This window comes from Lampetra fluviatilis, chromosome 54 (assembly GCF_964198595.1).
Source record: "Lampetra fluviatilis chromosome 54, kcLamFluv1.1, whole genome shotgun sequence".
Taxonomy (NCBI): Eukaryota; Metazoa; Chordata; class Hyperoartia; order Petromyzontiformes; family Petromyzontidae; genus Lampetra; species Lampetra fluviatilis.
Window position 1 is genome coordinate 8203797 of NC_136328.1, and position 13215 is coordinate 8217011.

At 51.4% G+C, this 13215-nt stretch overlaps 1 protein-coding gene across 1 annotated transcript in view; it reads left to right on the plus strand.

The window, feature by feature from the left end:
* The window catches only part of LOC144949501 (calretinin-like), a 45202-nt gene extending 35457 nt beyond the window's left edge, over window positions 1–9745 (plus strand). Inside the window, exon 11 of the mRNA XM_078879426.1 lies at window positions 7257–9745. Within this exon, the coding sequence (XP_078735552.1) occupies window positions 7257–7370 (114 nt within the window). The 3' untranslated portion in view covers window positions 7371–9745. The remainder of the gene's footprint in view (window positions 1–7256) is intronic.
* The last annotated feature ends 3470 nt before the right edge of the window (window positions 9746–13215 follow it).

Consider the following 13215-nt stretch of genomic DNA (forward strand, 5'->3'; position numbering starts at 1 on the left):
CGTTGCTTAATTATCCACGGAATATAGTTTGCGCTGAAGGCCTGTCAGCCAAAAGGTCAATTAACTTAACCTTCCGGTACAAGGGGGCTTTTTCCCCCTCATTCATCGGTTTTTTGTTTGTTTCTAGAGCCGTTGTTTGAAGTGACCTTCTGACCTTGCCCGGGCTGCCCTTTTTTAGACGCGGGCCACGTTATCTTGGCTCAGAGCTCAGCGGTGATTCGCCTGATCATGAATATACTCTTTGGTTCTTTCGGTAAAGTCACGTAGGTATAAAATGAAATAAACTAAATCACGACGTTTCGGGCGCAACACAAGTGGGACAATCACAAGCAATAACATTTTATTTTTTGTTTTGCCCATTTCAGCAATTGTTGTTGCTGTGGTTGTCCTACCTGATGATGGATGCTTGTGTTGTGCCCGAAACGTCGTGATTGAATTGATTTTATACCCACGTGACTTTACCGAAAGAACCAAAGAGTATGGATCCCTGCAGTCACAAAAACTTCAAATCTAGATTAATCATGAATATGTTAATTATGCTTAGCCTCATCATGATTATGTTAATTATGTTAATTTTTATTTGTGTCATCATTTTTGTTACTTATATTGTGCCTGTTTGTGAATATGTTCATTATGATTTGCCTGATCTTGAATATGTTCATTACTTTTGCCTGGTCGTGAATATGTCAATTATTCTTTGTATGAACATGGATATGTTCATTATTCTGCCCTACGGGTTGGCAGAGAGCCGGTGCAGCGACGGTTGATTCTGGGAAGGCATTATTCCCGGATTACTGTTTTAATGACCATCTTGTGTTACGTATTGTAAAGTTTTGCGCTGAACTAGGACCCGTTTCGGGGACTGGCACATCTTCGTAACACGTACATTATCTACTGATTTACTTTATATGAAGAAGAGCCAAAACGTCGCCTATTATATATATTTATTTATTTTATAAAGACAAACATCCCCCATATTGTCTTCAACAGACTGTAGTCTGTCGACTTCAACAGACTGTAGTCTGTTGAAGTATTTTCTTAATAGGCCCCCCACACACACACGATGTTGTTATTGACGTACACGTTGAGTTCCTTGTCGTTGTTTATGCTTGTGCACCACCTTTGGTTTAAACAAATCTGACTGCCGATGAGCCACTGGTTGTTGAAACGACACCACAGTTTTGCTCGTATCAAATCAATGCTCCTGAAAACTCCCAGAAGGCCCTGTGGCCTGATGAGATGTGACTTTGTTGTTGTTGTTGTTAGGGAAGAGGCAAATTTGGGAAGGAAACGTATCGTGCGGTTATTTATTTGACTACATTCAGAAGTTGGACACAGAGAGTGACAAACGTAGAAGTAAGAAAAGGCTGAACACAACAGAAGACTTGATGCAAGTGTTAATGAGAAGGAAACTGAGCTTAATATAAGAATGTTCTTATAATGCCCCACACACACACGTGATGTTGTTATTGACGTACACGTTGAGTTCCTTGTTGTTGTTTGTGCTTGTGCACCACCTGAGCTTGTTTGGGCACACATGCAGGTTGGAGGACAACAGGAAAATAAAAAAAAACTGTAATAATAGAGGGAACTGGAAGAAGAGCCTGTGGAGAATGGCTGGGTGACGTGAGAGATTGGTGCCAGAGAGATGCGCATCGCCTCGGCGTGTTGGCACAGGCTAGCGGGAAGTAGGAACAAGTGGCAAAAATTGCAGTGGGCACCTGCGAGCAATTCTGCCCATGGAGTTTGATTGATTGACATTCAGAAGTTATAGTAATAGGTTTTTACCCTTTCAACTGGTACAAAAACTGACACCTTTATACAAGGCATCATGTTTGCAATAACCACAACACAAACAGTCAAAATGCAAACAAAAAGAAACAACTCTGATGATGATAATGCTATGCACTGTCCTTGAAGTTGATGTGTCAGTTTTTGTACCAGTTGAAAGGGTAAACACCTATTACTATATTTTGCCACTGGTAAAGGAGGTCTCATAGTATTCAGAAGTTAATTTACATAATCCGGCGCTTGGTGTTGTCACAAGAGCCGTGTATAGTGATCGCTTGGCCACCTTAATGACGACCAACGCTCCCAAGTTCAGACGCACTCGGTTCATGAGATCAAGTCACCCGTGGGAGAGCGAGTGGCTTGCCGTCGTAAGTTTGGGGTAGGGGTTCGATCCCGATTCTGCCGCCTGTGGTCGCATGGATTTTTCTCCGGGTCCTCCGGTTTTTCCCTCTACATTTAAAGTACTGCTATAAATGTACACGCGATAAGCCACTTTGTTGAGCTATCATTTGTGGCCAGGTCACTTCTGAAAAGGAGCTACGGTGTTGAGCTCAGTGGGCCTTACCACCGAGCAACCAGCTAGTGTCAAGCACAATCCCCGAACTGACACAAATGCACGCGGATATGCAACGTGAAGCGATTGCCTCCTCACTCACCCCGCATACGCCAGAGGCGTGGACGCGTGGTCTGAGTGAACCGTAGCTGTGTTTGTGGGTTTGTGCGGCGTGGTGAGAGGGACCCGCCGCATCTAAGAAGTTGAGAACCCCTCGTGTTGATGTTGGGTAGACGAGGCAGAGTTATACGAGAGGACGATGGTAGGATATCCATGTGCACGCAGCACACAAACATACATGATGCATCGCACACGCGTTACACTCAGGCCAGGCGGTGGCGGTGGTGGTGGTGGCAGTAGTGGTGGTGGTGGCAGTAGTGGTGGTGGCCACGCTGCTCATGGCTGCTGTGACCCAGCGCTGTGGAGGCAGCAGTGAGGGTTGGTGGATCACGCACAGATGGGCTGTGAAACTCTCTTCCCGTGGGCTGCACAGCGAGCGGACTAATCGCCATCTGTTTCCATCTTTACGAGGGATAGAGTGTTGCCCCCTCGCGCAAGGCGTGGGATTCCTCCTCCGGATACTCCTGTGTCCTCCTTCCCACGTGAATAATAAGCACTTGCCATGAATCGGCTGAAAACATCTTGAAATAAAAAACCCAATGTGGCAGGGTCCTCCCGAGAACAAGTCCGTGGACTCAGTGTGGCATTCCTGGATAGATACGCAATGTATTATTATCATCAACATTACAGGTCAAAAATACAACCCATGGGATTTGAAATCGTGCTGATATTCGGTTCAAACTCTTTGTTTTACTTCATGAGCTTCTGGGAGCAGGAGGCTTTGGCTTTGCTTGCTTCTGTCCAGCACAACACGGAGTGCACAGATGCCAGGCGTCCAGTCTGCATTAACCGCACATACTTACGGCAAAACATGGTCGCCTTTTGCCGTTGTTCTCTGCTTTAACATTGCGGAGTCAAGGCCATTTAGAAGGCTGCCACTTGTGTAGGCAAATACGTTTAAAAGACGACGCATATATTATCAGAGCATGTTTGTTTGCATGTTTTGCCACAAGTACGTGTGGTTATTGCAGACTTAGTGCCTTGCAAAATGTATATATTTGGTGTTTAAATATCCTAACACCTCCTGTTTTATTGCCAGAAAGGGTAAAACCTATTCTTATTTTTCATCATAATAGCTGTCATCTTTTGTGTGCATCTCTCCTCCCTGCTTCCAACTAACGCTGCATCGTCTGTCTGTCTTCTCCCACCTCACTACACCAACATCTCTCGTCTGTTTCTTCCGTCATCTCACTCTAGAATATCATACGTTGAAAGAATTGTATAGATGTTAGCCATTGCCATAAACTGAACTCGGGTCGACGGGTTCATAGTGGAGTGCGTTCACCACCGTGCCACTGCTCTTAGCTCCCGCAGTAAACATATGGGTACATAATACACACAAAGACGAAGATCCACCATATAGCCTTAACGGACTGTTGGGGCAAGTGCTATTAGCGAGTAGCACCTATGAAGGCCGGCATGGCACACGAGGGGTGGGTGGCCAGCACCAAGCCCGGCCGCCTTTGTATCCCTAGTACCGATATTTACACACCACACCAATTACTCATTTTAGGCTGAGTCGACCTCGAGGAGGCCCAGGACCGGTTCAAATAATCGTCATCGGTGTTAGCCGTTAAGCGGGGATTTAACTTTGATCGCTGGGTTCGTATGGCAGCACGCTACTCGCTACACTACCGTATATCACGCATACACACACAACACGCATACACATCACACACAAACACCCACACAAAGCACACACACCACACACACCACGTACGCACACCCGCCCACCACAAACACACAAACACGCAGCGCTGCGCTCGAAGCAATTTCAAAAGTATTTATTCCCCAGAAACGGCTTTTGATGAAAGTTCAAGCTCACAAAAGGGGCGAGTAACTAAACAATGGAACAAGGAGCTCGCTAAATAACGAGCGCGGGACGCAGCTGGGGCAGGCGGAGCAGCGCGCAAATGAAACCGCACTCGCGCTAGGAGATGTTAACTACCTCGCCTGGTATGCAGGAGGTCGTGGGTTAAATCTTGACCCTGACGCCTGCTGTAAATTTGGAGTTTCATGGTGGCGAGATGTTAAAATCCTTGCCTGGTATGCAGGAGGTTGTAGGTTCGATCCCGATCCCGACCCTGACGTCTGCTGTATATTTTGAATGTGCGTGTCTCGCTCCCCGTGGTGGTCGCATGGATTTGTATGCGGGTCATCTGGGTTTCCCCTCCGTATTTAGAATCAGCGTGCGCTTAGAGCAGTGTTTTTAGCCTGGGTTGCACGCACCCCCTGGAATTGCGAGATGCCCTTTCTGGTGGGGTGAGACGGACCAGATTTTTTTGGAAGGTAAATCGTCAAAAGCACAAATTAATCACGGCCATGTAACGACTTTCAATCTAGATTTGAAGTTTTCGTGACTGCAGGGATCCATACTCTTTGGTTTTTTCGGTAAAGTCACGTAGGTATAAAATAAATGTAATTAATTAAATAAAAAATGTTATTAAGAAAATGTATTGTATTTATTTTATTTTATACCTACGTGACTTTACCGAAAGAACCAAAGAGTATGTAACGACTTTGTTTAATCAACCCTATGTATTTATTAGCATTATGCATTTATAATAATGGAGAACCAATGGGGGATTGCGGCCTGCAGTGAAGGTTAAGAACCACTGGTTTAGGGTATGTGGCTGCTCTGCATTTCCATGCGCTGACAAGTCACTTCGTTGAGTGATCATTTGCGATTGCCAACCTCGCTTCTGGAAAAAAGAGCCACGCAGCTAAGTGGGCTTTCACCTGGTGTGTACATTTTTTAAATAATAGTTTAAACGGTGGCTTTTAGTTTTTATCGCCGCTGGGACAAACTCGCGCGTCGCTTTCAAGGCTCCGAGAGGAAGTGAGCGGAGAGTGGGGAGCTCAACGGTGCAGCGATGGTTGCGTTACCTCGCAGCGCTCACCAGGAGGGCATCTGCGAGGCCGCAGGAGGCGAGTTAGAGCAGCGGTCCCCAACGTGTTTGGCACCAGGGACCCGTTTCGTGGGAAACAATTTTTTCACGGACCGGGGGGTGGGGGGGTCATCATTGGGTCTTTCCCTCTTTTCAAAGAAGCTCTCCAGCGACGTGCGTTATTTACTCGTTGTGGCTACTAGGGGTTAGAGCTTGTGGGCTCACCAACACTGTGACACTGAGACAAGTGTGCAGTGCGGGAAAGAGGCACGGACGGAAGTGGTCAATAATAAAACGATGGGGGCGGGCCACGCGCGGACTCACCGCTCCCACCTCCTGCTGCTGTGCGGCCCGGTTCCTAACAGGTCACGGACCGGTACCGGTCCGCGGCCCGGGGGTTTGGGACCCCAGAGTTAGAGAGTCGGTTAGTGAGAGAGACGGTTGGTGAGAGAGCCGGTGAAGATGGTGAGCCGCCCAGAGCCATCCTGGAGGAAGCCCCCGGGCAGAACGCCACGTGGTGCCCCCCCCCCGCCCTCCTCATTCATCACGAGGAGCAAGGTCAACCACAACTCCCAATGTGGTGCCCCGATTTCGTGTGAGGCCTGGGGGAAAGTTGTCCCGTTTGCTACCCACTCTGGACAATTCCCGCCCACAGCCGCGTTGTATATACTCTCTTATCGTAATTTACTTATTTATCCGTGAGAGTCACAGTTGAGTCGAAGGTCTCGTGTTCAGCAGGATCCTGCCGCTACATTGGGTTTTTATTCTCAGATATTTTCAGACAATGCATGGCGAGTTGTGTTTAATACACAAGTCGGAGGAGGAAACCGAGCACCCAGATACACCCCAGGGCTTGCGCGAGGGGGCAACGCTGTATCCCCCCGTGCAGATGGAAACAGATGTGCGCTTAGTCCGCTTGTTGGGTACGGGCACCTCCTGGAACCCCTACCCACGGGAAGGGAGCTTCACAGCCCATCTGTGTGTGATCCACCAACCCTCGCCGCTGCCTCCACACCGCTGGGTCACAGCAGCCACGTGCAGCAGTAGCGGAGCCACGATCAGCATAGAGCTGCTTTCTGTGTTTAGTTTGTTGTCCTTCCACCGCACCTCTATATACAGTAGACATTTTTCAGAAGCGACCTGGCCACAAATGATAGCTCAACAAAGTGGCTGTCGCGTGGACATTTGTAGCAGGAGCTAAATACTCTGAACGCACGTCGATTATAATCCTTGCAGTCACGAAAAATTAAAATCTAGATTCTAAATGTGAAGGGGAAAAACCGGAGGACCCGGAGACACGCAAATTCAAAATATACAGCATGCGTCAAGGTCGGGATCGAACTCACGACCTCATGCATACCAGACGAGGTAGTTAACATCTCGCCACCATGAAACTCCAAATATACAGCAGTCGTCACGGTTGGGTTCGAACCCACAACCTCCAGCATACCAGCCGAGGTAGTGAACATCTCCGAGCCACCGTGGCACCTGGCGAGTGAAACTGAAATCCCCGGGGATTCTCATCCCAGCGCGTTGCGGTTGTTCACAGCGCGTTCACCACTCGTGCGTGTGTGTGTGTGTGCTGTGTGCGCGTGTGTGTGTGTGTGTGTGCTGTGTGTGTGTGTGCGCGTATGTGCGCGTGTGTGTGTGCGCGTATGTGTGTGTGTGCGCGTATGTGCGCGTGTGTGTGTGCTGTGTGTGTGTGCTGGGTGTGTGTGTGCGTGTGTGTGCTGTGTGTGCGCGTGTGCGCTGTGTGTGTGCTCTGTGTGTGTGCTGTGTGTGCGCTGTGTGTGTGCGCTGTGTGTGCTGTGTGTGCGCTGTGTGTGTGCTGTGTGTGTGCTGTGTCTGCGCTGTGTGTGTGTGCGCTGTGTGTGTGCGCGCTGTGTGTGCGCTGTGCCCCACAGGAGACGGACATCCAGGCCATGACGGTCTACCGCAAGAACATCATGGCCCTCTCGGACGGCGGGAAGCTCTACAGGAACGAGCTGGAGCGAGCGCTCTGCTCCGAGACCCTCTAATGCCTCCACCCCGCCCACGCTGCACCCAGCCCCACGTTCCCTACCCAGCCTGCGCTCCCATATTGCCCCCGCCCCTACGTGGCCACAATCAGGAGTTGAAACCTCTGCAGAGTCTGGCGACTGCAAACAGCGGTCGAAGTTTTAAATCGAATTCCGAACGGTTGACGCTGCGTGTCGTCGGACGCGCGACGTCCGTTCCGACGTTTTTCGCTCCACAAGCCGGGGAGGAATTTTTCAGCTCCTCCTGCAGTTCTTTGAAAGCACGTGGAGCGAAACGTCGAACATCGCGCCTAGACAACACGCGGGAACAAACTCGAATTCGCAATCGGAGAGGCTCAACCGATGTACCGCTCGAGCGAGTCGCGGGGCTCTGCTCGTCTCAGTCGGCAACCCCGAGCCAGCTGTGGAAATTCCACATTCCCATGCCAGGGAGCAGTCTGCCCACGGAACGGCCGCGATTGATAATCCTGAAGAGTGGCTCTCTGGTCAGGGCCAGGGTGTGAACTCGTGGTTTTATTAGTCGACTACAAAATGAGCGAAATATCAGCCGATTTAATTTAAAAACGACGATCCAAAACTATAATTATTTCGAAAACAGCCAAAGTGATTTCTTACCCAATTGCCTACAGCCAGTAGTGGGAAAATCCCCATTCCTATGGCGGGGGAGAGACGCTCCATCGGACAACCACTTTTGAATTGCCCACAAAATGTTACTAATTCTATCGGCCCCAGAGGGATGATGGGCGGAGTCAACTCCCAACCAGGATTTGAACTCGCGCGACCTTTCTGATTGCTGCGAGCCGTCCAGAATCGGAATCTCGATTTTAGACCGGAAGAAATCCGATGAGCTAGGAAGCTCTTTTCCCCCCACAGATTCAGTTGAGGGACGCGTCAGACAAATTCACAACGACAGCCGGAACAAAAACACAACGGCGGGAGTGCAAAGCAGAGGGGAAAGCGAGGCAAGTCGCTAACCATAAATAAAAACAAAAATACGAATCGCACAAGCACATCAATCGGCGCTCGCTCTCTCCACACTTGGACCCCATCCCCTGTGAGCAATCATTCCGCTCCAGCCGGTGGCCACGGCGGGAGAGCTCCAGACGTGAAGAGGTGTCACTTCTGACTGGCGACCCCTCCCTCCGCCCCCCACCCACTGCCCACTCGCTGCAAGCTTTGCATGTGCAGTGCCCCCCTCCTCCTCCTGCTGCCCCCACCCCCCCCCAAGGCTCGCGTAATAAACGAGCGTCGCTCGAGCGAAAGCCGAGATGGGAGACGACGCAAATCCCCCTCCCCACCCCTGCCCCCCATGATGACGATGAGAGCGAATTTCTTACCGCGGCTACCGCCACCGCCGCTCGCCTGCTGCTGCTGCGGTGGTGGTGGCGGCGGTGGCGTCTGCGCTTCAGCGGCGTGCATGTGGTGACGTTTCGCTTGCCGAGTGTGTCCTTGATTCCGTGTTTACTTCTGGAGTTTTGCGGTTGTTTTTCTCCCCCCCTCCCCCTCTCTCTCTCTCTCCTCCCCATGCATCATCGTCGTCGTCTGGAAGCCTTGTTCGCCTCCGCGTTGCTTTTTAGCTGCGGTACGCATCGGCTGAAATCCCGTGGTGGTGGTGGCGATGGTGGTAGTGGTGGTGGTAGTGGTGGTGGTGCTCATAACCGGGAGCGGTTAGCACGCACTGCGCTACGAACCCGGTGACCCGAGTTCAATTCATGCTGAACGGCTACCACCAGTGACGATTATTTGAACCAGTCCTGAGCCTTCCCGAGGTTGACTCAGCCTCAAATTAGTACCTGGCGCGGCGTGTAAACATCATCGCCGCCGTGGAGACAAAGACGGCCGGGCGTGGCGTTGGCCACCCACCCCCTTGTGTACCCTGCCGGCCTTCATAGGTGCTCGCTAACAGCACTTGTCCCAACAGTCTGTTAAGGCTATACGGGGGATCTTTATCTTCACCATCGTCATCACCATCGTCATCATCGCCATCATCACTGCCCCGCCTGTCCCCCCCAAAACTCTGTGTGGATTTAATATGGGGAATGTTTTATTGAAGAGAGGGAAGCTTGCCCCCCCCCAACCCCCCACCTTGACTGTTAAGAACAACACGTGACCCCTACTTCACATCCATCTCAAGCTGGTCCAATCACCATCAACACTACCATCAAGCTGGTCCAATCACCCTCAACAATGCCATCAAGCTGGTCCAATCACCCTCAACAATGCCATCAAGCTGGTCCAACCACCAGTAACGATACCATCAAGCTGGTCCAATCACCATCAACGATGGCATCAAGCTTGTCCAATCACCATCAACCATGCCATCAATGTCGTCCAATCATCAACAATGCCATCAAGCTGGTCCACTCACCACCAACAATGAGAGCGCATCATGACCGCCAATCACCATGAAATTTGGCGCTTCACAGTCAGATTCGATCTCTATTAGGAGGAATCCGATGAGCTATAAAGCTCTTTGTCATAGATGTTCAGTAGGGGGCACGGGGTCAGAAAGTTACAACAAACACAATGCAAAAAAGGAGTGCAAATTAGATAAAAGTTAAGCAAGGCAGTTAACATAAATACAAACACATAAAGGATCTTAGTACAAATTGCAAAAGTACGTACATTCCTGTCGATTTTTCAACACTAAATTCAAGTTATGGCAAGGCAGCAAAACAACAACAGTCCCAGACCACACCAAGACAACACACACAGTTCATCAATAAAAGCTGCACATTAAAATTGAACTATCGATACTGCACGGCTAAGGTTTGAAGCCACAAATAGCATTAGCAGCAATGACGTCAACATAATCGCGGCTTCGGTTCCATCGATGTGATGACAGGCGCACCGCCACCATCAACACCATCACGCCCTGGCCACTATCAACACCATCACGTCCTCACCACCATCAACACCATCACGCCCTCGCCACCATCAACACCATCACGCCACCATCAACACCATCACGCCACCATCAACACCACCACACCCTGGCCACCACCAACACCATCACGCCCCGGCCACCATCAACACCATCACGCCCTGGCCACCATCAACACCATCACGCCCTGGCCACCATCAACACCATCACGCCCTGGCCACCATCATGCCCTCGCCACCATCACCACCGTCACGCCCTGGCCACCATCAACACCATCACGCCCTGGCCACCATCATGCCCTCGTCACCATCAACACCATCACGCCCTGGCCACCATCAACACCATCACGCCCTGGCCACCATCAACACCATCACGCCCTGGCCACCATCACGCCCTGGCCACCATCACGCCCTGGCCACCATCACGCCCTGGCCACCATCACGCCCTGGCCACCATCACGCCCTGGCCACCATCACGCCCTGGCCACCATCACGCCCTGGCCACCATCACGCCCTGGCCACCATCACGCCCTGGCCACCATCACGCCCTGGCCACCATCATGCCCTCGCCACCATCAACACCATCACGCCCTGGCCACCATCAACACCATCACGCCCTGGCCACCATCAACACCATCACGCCCTGGCCACCATCATGCCCTGGCCACCATCACCACCATCACGCCCTGGCCACCATCACCACCATCACGCCCTCGCCACCATCACCACCATCACGCCCTGGCCACCATCAACACCATCACGCCCTGGCCACCATCATGCCCTCGCCACCATCAACACCATCACGCCCTTGCCACCATCAACACCATCACGCCCTGGCCACCATCATGCCCTCGCCACCATCAACACCATCACGCCCTGGCCACCATCACGCCCTCGCCACCATCAACACCATCACGCCCTGGCCACCATCAACACCATCACGCCCTCGCCACCATCAACACCATCACGCCCTGGCCACCATCAACACCATCACGCCCTGGCCACCATCAACACCACCACGCCCTGGTCACCATCATGCCCTCGCCACCATCAACACCATCACGCCCTGGCCACCATCAACACCATCACGCCCTCGCCACCATCACCACCATCACGCCCACGCCACCATCGACAACGACAACAACCACCAACATCGCTACTACCCAGAGCCCCCACCGGATTGAGTTCCACTCTCTTGAAACGATTCACAAACACAAAAGTAGATGACTACTCTGACGATAACAGTCCTCGCGAACGTGAGCGTGTACACAGAGGACACGTTCTTGACAGTCTCCTTGGCATGTTTTAATACTGTATGAGTCAACAGAATGAATAAAACAATTACTCAGAAGCGCCGTTGTTTTGCGTGCATTCTGTCAAATGGAATTTTTATTCAAAAGATAAGAGCGATGCCCTGCTGTTCTAAATGAGCACTGGTGGTTATCAGTGGTCATCTCACGTTTTCAGACTTGCAGCGCGGCGGTGGAAATTCCGAATTCCTATGGCAGGGCCGAGTCCATCATAGGGGAATCACCGTGTTACGTCTCCACAACTTGCTACTCATTGCTTCCACGCTGGTATACAGGAGGTCGTGGGTTCGATTGCGACCCTGACGCCTGCTGCTGTATATTTGGAGTTTGCGTGTCTCTCTCTCTCCCCGTGGTCGCGTGGATTTTTATCCGGGTCCTCCAGTTTTATCCCCTTCACATTTAGAATCAATATTCGTTTCGAGTCTTTGGCTGCAATACATTTCGACTCGATGATAAAGCCACTGTTCTGACCAGTTCGCTTCTGAAAATAGAGATACATAACTCAGAGGGCCTGAGCTGGTAAAAGAACAATTTTTATTCTAGAATCAAACCCCATCCAGAAGTCGAACTTTTGAGCAACCTTCCAATTGCTGCGAGCCGCTGGCTCCCCCGTCAAGCCACGTGGCCGCATCTGTGGACAGCTCGTTTCCGCACCTCCGATTAGCGCGGTCGGCTACGTACGGTGCGAAAGAAGTTTTACATGCATACGAAACGAGCGGGCCACCATCAGCTGCCTTGCCAAGGCAGCTCATTCAGGATGAGCACCACGGCTCCCTTCGCATGCATAACCACGTGAGACATTTACACACACGCACCACACACACACCGCACCACACACACACCGCACACCACACACACACCACACACGCACCACACACACACACGCACCACACACACGCACCACTCACACGCACGATACACACACGCGCACCACACACACACACGCGCCGCACACACAAACGGACCACACATACACACCACACGCGCACCACACACACACGCGCACCACACACACACGCCCCACACACACACGCACCACACACACGCACCACACACGCACCACACACACATACACCGCACACACATACCACACACACACCGCACACGTGGAGTAACGGTGGGCACACCGCAGTGGCAATCCAGAAGTTGCCGCTGCGATGTCATTTCCTGGCGCGGCACTTGTGCCAGTTCCTGAATGGCGAGACACCACAGTTCGTCAATGGGCAGGCCGCTTGCGGTGGGGCAAAACGTGGGTATGCCCACCTCTCCCAAGAAGCCGTCTAGGATTTGCTGATCGACAGATTGCGCGTGCTGCGAACCTACAGCCGCGTGTCTCATCCGCTGCTGGATGATGGCCTCACCGGTAGTTAATGGAGTTTTGTTTGACCATACTTTGAAGTCGACTGGGAAGCATGGTTAATACACCTGTAAGTATTAACCGGGGTGGCCTTCCGGGTTCTAACCATCATGAGTACAGTCCTGTTCTCCTATAGCGCGGTGGTAGTTGCGTTCCTGAAGAACACCGCGTTATAGACAAATCGCGTTATAATGAGCACAGGCGGCGATAACACGCGAGATGCGTAACGCAGGTTGAGCAAAGACTGAGGCGCCGTGGGTTGCATCCAGAAGCATCCAGCAGCATCCCAATGCCT